The sequence below is a fragment of the Vipera ursinii genome (assembly GCF_947247035.1).
Source record: "Vipera ursinii genome assembly, chromosome: 1".
NCBI classification, from domain to species: domain Eukaryota; kingdom Metazoa; phylum Chordata; class Lepidosauria; order Squamata; family Viperidae; genus Vipera; species Vipera ursinii.
In genome coordinates this window covers 99,624,401-99,630,740 of record NC_139512.1, presented here as the reverse complement: position 1 = coordinate 99,630,740, position 6,340 = coordinate 99,624,401, and the positions used below count along the sequence as shown (strand labels likewise).

The window sequence follows — 6,340 nt, the reverse complement described above, 5'->3', positions numbered from 1 at the left end:
TCACGGCGAGGGCATCACTGGGTTGGTTCGGGGTGGAAAGAAAAAGTTGGGTATCATCAGCGTACTGGTTGCTGCTTCTGGATACATCTTTGACCCTGACACACTCTGAATTTCTGAAGACCTTGCAGGGTGAGTGTGGATAGCAACCTGATTTAGTCTAGATATTTATTGTTTTTATTGATGAGACTGGTTACATTGTAGTATTCTAAGACATAGTTTTTGTGATTGGGGAAATTTATAACTATTGTGAATAAAGATGCCAGTGACATAAATTTAGATTTAACAGAAATTTGGGTGTTGCAGACATTCTCTCTTCCCTAATAGTTTGGTATATTATGATTTTACTATACATTCATCATTTTACTATGCAATTTCTCTGGCTAGAATCCATTGCAAATAGGACCATGATGTGATCCACAATGTTACTCTTCTGAGATAGCATCCATTTTGCATTACATTTTGCAGCTCCTGAGAATGGCTTGTGGCAGGAGCAGCAATAGTAGCAAATTTCATTTTACAAGTGGAAATATGATTCATAGGAGCAACTTGCACAATCTATTGTGTTATTTTGCTATGACATAGAGAGCAAATTATAATATTTTCAGAGTATGGATAATTCAAATGAAAGGCTCTTTGAGTTCAGCAGGATTTGCTTGAGGTATAGGACAGGGGTATAGGTTGTTAGGTATGTATTTATTAACTTTATATACTGCTGATCTTACTGTCAAGCAACTCTGTGCGGCTTTATAGTCCAAACTTGATTTACAGTGCAAACTTGCATATATCTAAACAGTTAAAAGCCCATGAAGTTAAACAAAATAATTCTTTAGTAACCTGGAGTTTTAGTCTAAGTAAATCTATTTACTTAGTGAATACATTTTATTTAAATAGCCAGAATTTGAGAAGTTTTCTGATTATGGAAGTCTGACACAAGTATTTACACAATTTATTAGAAATAAAACATACACTAGAAAAGGATGCAAAGTATCTAGTCATTTGCTGCCAAGGTGTTGAAAGGCCAGAGATTTCTTCATGTTTAGCAATTATAGTGCAGAATTCTTTGCAATTTACTGACCATCATTCGAAATAAAACAGATTGTTTGGGATTGTGAGTCAAGTACCTTACTGCAGAACAAAAGGATATTTTCTTTGAAAAAATGAATTAGGAGAAAAGCTGAAGAAAAAAATATATATAAACTCTGTCATATAAAAACCAGTCCTCTTTCCATTCTCCCACCCCTGAATTCACCCACTGGTGTTTGTTTACTTCCACAGCACAGCCCTAACAAACATCCTTCAGAGTCAGTGGTTCTGCTGAGACAGTCAGCTGCACATAATTCACCATTCAGTTTGCACTAAGCATAACCCAGTCCCTAATTAAGAGAAAAAAAGAACACCTGTTGTTTTTCAGGAATATACAAATATTACCACAGTTGTCTGTGCTCATTACAAAAATCATTGTTAAAGCTTACAGCGCAGCATATTATTTACAAATCTCTACCAAATACATTATTTTTGCTGGCACACTGTTAAAATTCAATTTGCAGTCACTTAAAACATGTGAGCAGCCTTCTGTGCCCTCCAGCACTAGCATCGGAAAAGCTGCAGGTGGTGTTCTGTGCCCAGTGTCATAAATAGTCTTTTGATCCACATCTCACTGGAAAGGAATTAATTCTTCTTATGAAGAAACTTCATTTTATTTCCTGCAATGGCAAAAATGGAAAAGCCTCCCAGTTATTATATACATTTAAAATCCAACACTGCAGTTCCCAACTGGCACTCAGAATCTAGCTGGTCAGTAAAAAGCAGGTACTCAAATTTACGGATTCTTGTCTGTATAATTTAGATTATACAATTTGTTCTTAATAAAGAGCTCTTCTTTTAAACCCACCAACGTGGTACACCAAGGAAGCCTCTAAAGCAGAATAGACTTTATATCAGGGTTGTTGCCTCCTGGTGCCATATGCATTACAAGCCTAATCTCCAAAATACAGATATTTCAAAGCCAAATTTCTTACCAAGGCCTCGTAGAAATTTATTTACTCCACTTTGTTCAGTGTCCGGAAGTTCTTCCAAATATTGTTCAACCCTCTGTTCAAAAAGACCTGCAGAAAGAGGATCAAAGAGAAAGTGCTGGGTTTTGTCCAAGAAAAAGGAGGAACAAGACTTAAGAGTTTTTTATTTCTGATATAGCCCAACAGCCAGCTTTCACCCAGCTTTTACATTGTTACACACTGTTTTCAAAGGCTTTTATTTCATTCTACTATTTATAGAGTTGCATTTTCTTTCTTTCAACCATGTTGAAAATGTTTCCCACTTTCAGGATATCTTTTTATTTTCTTAATACAATTATGCACATTCAATCGACTTCTCAGGGAAAATGTTTATTTTGCTGAATTCAACATAATACCTGCAATGCAATTTGCTGCCTTAGAAGTCTTGCCAATGTCCAGTTAATATGAAGTCTGAAGGCAATGCAATTTCTTCTGTACAGAGCCTCACTAAAATTAATTAAACAATAATTTTGCCTTCATTTCATCTTCTCACTCCCAGGATTTAGAGAAGTGAAGTCCAGTGTTTCTCAATCTAATATCTCCAGATGTTATGGATTACATGTCCCATCAGCTCTTGCAACATTGCCATCAGGCTGGGAAATGCCAGCTATAATATACTTACAAACTGATTTTTGTAACAGTGAGGGTATCAGAGGGAATAAGGGAATTATAACAGCCTATTTATTAGACAGAGTACCTTCCCCATAGAGACTCTGAAATCTAGCTACATTATTATAGGAATAGTTGATAGACACACACAAGTGCTTATATTTTTCAGATTATGCTTTTTCACTGATTATGTCTAAAATGTCTTAATGACTGGTGGGGAGGAGAGAAAGATGCACAAATTGTGTGCATATTTGAACCCTACATGGTTTAATCTTCTTATTGTCAAGCCCCTAGGCTAGACAATCAGCTGGGGGGGGGGGGAAACGGTCCACTTCGCTGCCGCCCGACCAGCCAGTCACATGAAGCTCCGCCACTCAGCTGAGAGCCAGAGCCAACAATGCCAGCCGCCAGGAAGCCCGCCACTCAGCTGGGAGCTGCGGCTGACAACTTCAGCTACCTGGAAGCCCCACTGAGCAGCTGGGAGGCCAGGGTGATGGCCAAGCAGCTGGTAGGCTGCGGAAGGTTTCAACGGCCACTGGAGGGACGGAGGCGAGCGCTCAACAGGAGTTGCTGACCAGCTGGAAATGCCGGAGTCTGCACTCCACAGCCGCCGAACAGCTGGTGAGCCTGGTTGATTTTCCTGGAGGACCTCCCTCCCCTTTGGAACTGGCTGTACTTACAAGGACAGTGAAGGACTTCACCGGGTGGCGGAATGGACGGTAGGACTGACAGCTACAGGACAGCAGGGGACAGCCAAAGGCTGTATCTAGGGAGGGGGGAGGGATTTATACCCAACCACCAGGATGCTGGCTTGTTGGGAAGGGAAGGGTGGAGCTGGGTGGGACTGCAGGGGCAGGATATATAGAGCACTGGGAGCAAACCACTCCCAGTGCTAACTTTGTTTGCTTTTTCAGCTTCTGTTAAAATTTGTGTTCGTGTTTCCCGGTTTCCTGGTAGTTTTCCTTGTGTTTGGTGGTGGTGAGGAAAACCCAGGACTGTTACGGACCTAACACTTATGTAGACAATGGGCCTCAATTGTGACCTTTCCAAAAGGCATCAGAAATCTTCCTCTTTGTTTCCTTCTCTCTAGGCAGACTCTTTCCAACCAGAGGGAACAACAGAAGCTTCCTTTCAACTTTCTGAAGCCTGATTAGTAATTGCACAGCCCAACAGATGGCATTGCTATATAGAAGGAATCTAACCCTTCCTTGATCATTAGCTGTAGTAAACCTGGTTCAGGGTACACAAAGCCATACCGCTAGAACAATGCCAAGTGTAAACATCAGACAGCGCAGTTGTTTAAAGGTCAAAGAAAATTATATTACCCTCTATATCTTAATTGCCATGTTTTGTGCTCCTTTTTAATTTACAAGGATTTAATACACTGTTCCCCAAAGTGATTGATATTGACCCTAAAGGGTCAATGAGACTATCTAAGGAGTCACTGTTTACAAGCAACGTAAATACTGTATGTATGGTGGAGAAAAGAGTAGCAGGAAGTCCTGTCACTTGACTCTAAGCCTACTTTTATACAACTGGAAGTAAGACAGTATTTTTCTAAGTAACTCAGAAAAGATAACATTTCTAAGAAATAATCCCCTTGTTGCATCCACATAAAGCCTACAAAACTAAAATGCATCCATCACAGTAAGTCATGATTTACTTTATACTGCTTATTAGTAAACGGTGATATGCTATAAATGAAACCTAATCCAAAATAAAGTATATTATGGTTTCGCTGAATACATGTATGTACTAAAAATACTTAAAATGTATACACAATGTCTTATCTCAATACAAAAACCCTTAAGGCAGGATAAAATTTATATCTCTATGAGGATGAAGGTTCGTTACCAAGCTGGGTAACATCTTCAGTGGCGTTTAGGGGATGTCTGTGTCCGTGGCTCTTCTATTTATGAGGGCTTCAGGTTATATCTCTATGTTGTTCAGAAATAGCCATCTGGCAGAGCATGCGTGTGGGTGAAGCAGTTCTATGTGCCAAATACTTTGCTCCATGGCTCCTAGCATTCTGAGATTAAAAAAGGCCAATCTGCAGCTAATAAAACAGGCCTTACCTTTTGCCCTACATTTTCTCAGTTCTCTGTCTTGAATAAAGCCAGCAAACATCTGAGATTCCATAAAGACTTCTAAAAAACGACGGATGCTCTTTGAAGCAACTGATTTGCGGAAAGCCTCCCTCTGGAACACTCGCTCGGCCTTTTCATTTTGTGTTAGGAAAAGGGAATAGTGTCCAATGGTCTCCACAAAGAAACGGATGAAGACCTCTGATACTAACCCATTTAAAGTATTGCATTCTGCAAGAAAAAGTGGGGATCATTTCTTTGCACTATTTGTATACAAACATCAACTTATACAAAACATAAAGTTGTAGCAACACAATTAATACAAATGGATATACAAACATTCAGCCAGTCATTTGACCCCCAAATTCACACTCAGACAAAAGATCGACTTGCAGGTGGCTAAGAGGACGGGTATGCCAAAACAGAAGCCTGCCTTCAGGATCTCAACCCCTGAATTTATTTTTCACATGTTTGAACCATCCATCTGGCTCAGAGAGGAGCTCTAGTAGGGATGAAGCATCAGAATCCCTTCCCTGAAACCACATAGTAAAATGCTGGATTGCATTCAAAATTATCTGTTTCCCTGCCCAACTGGAAATAAATATATTTGCTTTTATGGACTAAATTAATCTGTTAGGAAAAATAATTTTCTTTATGATTAAAATATAAGAAGCTGCGTTGTCTGAATAACTGTTACTATGCTTGTATATACATAAATATTGTGGTTTCCTAATCTGTTCCTCACCGCCTCCTTGTCTTCCATTCTTGGTATTCTTCAGCTAAAGATATTTGGGTGCTAAATATTTTAACAGTGAGAAGGGACAACAAAGTTAACTCAAGTATTTATCTTTTTTGAGAAACTCCTTCTCACAAAGGATACTTCATAACAAAATTATTCCATTTGTACTTAACAATAAAAAGAAAAACATATTTTATTTAAAAATTACAAGATTTTAGCAATCTAAACGAGCCTGAAAAATGTTGGTGATGAAATATGTCATGACATCATTGAATAAACAATGCAATTTTATACGTTCCTCATGACGTCTGATGTATGTAATTTCAATCATTTTTTGATGAGTAATGACACATATTCCCAAACACATACAACTGTCCATAAATCCCATTATAAGTGCAGACACTGATTCACATTTTGTCCAAAATCAGTCCTGCAAGGATTTATTCTGTATATGATACATGAAACATATTCATGAAAAAAATCACAGTGACAAATCCTACAAAGTTAAAAGATGTAGTCATTCAGAGGCTAAGCAATACAAGAAAACATATTTTTTAATATTATCCCCACTTAAAACATTTCTGATGTGTGACACAGGATAAATAATTTTGTTTTGCTAGGAAATTGCATCAACAACGCCAACTTATTTGAACTAAACACAGCTGATCTTTTGCTTCCTTGGGGACTAGTACAGCATCCAATCTTGTAATTAAATTATTATAACAGAGTAAGTGAGCCAAAAAACAGTCATGGAAATGATTTTTCAGAATGCCTGGGCTTGGATTTCCTATTCAATCAATGGTTAGTAATCTGTATTTTGAAATGTAACAGGAACAACCATTAAATTATCCAAC

At 38.3% G+C, this 6,340-nt stretch overlaps 1 protein-coding gene across 7 annotated transcripts in view; it reads right to left on the bottom strand.

The window, feature by feature from the left end:
• Window positions 1–789: 789 nt before the first annotated feature.
• Window positions 790–6,340, bottom strand: part of DENND2B (DENN domain containing 2B) — a 161,162-nt gene continuing 155,611 nt past the window's right edge. For 3 of the 7 annotated variants that reach the window (XM_083374321.1, XM_083374322.1, XM_083374320.1), the window contains exons 19-21: window positions 4,739–4,978; window positions 2,019–2,105; window positions 790–1,703 (exon numbers count right to left, since the gene is read on the bottom strand). In XM_083374321.1, the coding sequence (XP_083230447.1) occupies window positions 1,669–1,703; window positions 2,019–2,105; window positions 4,739–4,978 (362 nt within the window). In that variant the 3' untranslated portion in view covers window positions 790–1,668. Of the gene's footprint in view, window positions 1,704–2,018; window positions 2,106–4,738; window positions 4,979–6,340 lie in introns of those variants that run through there. The other 4 variants (XM_083374319.1, XM_083374324.1, XM_083374323.1 and 1 more) reach the window with 4 other exon arrangements.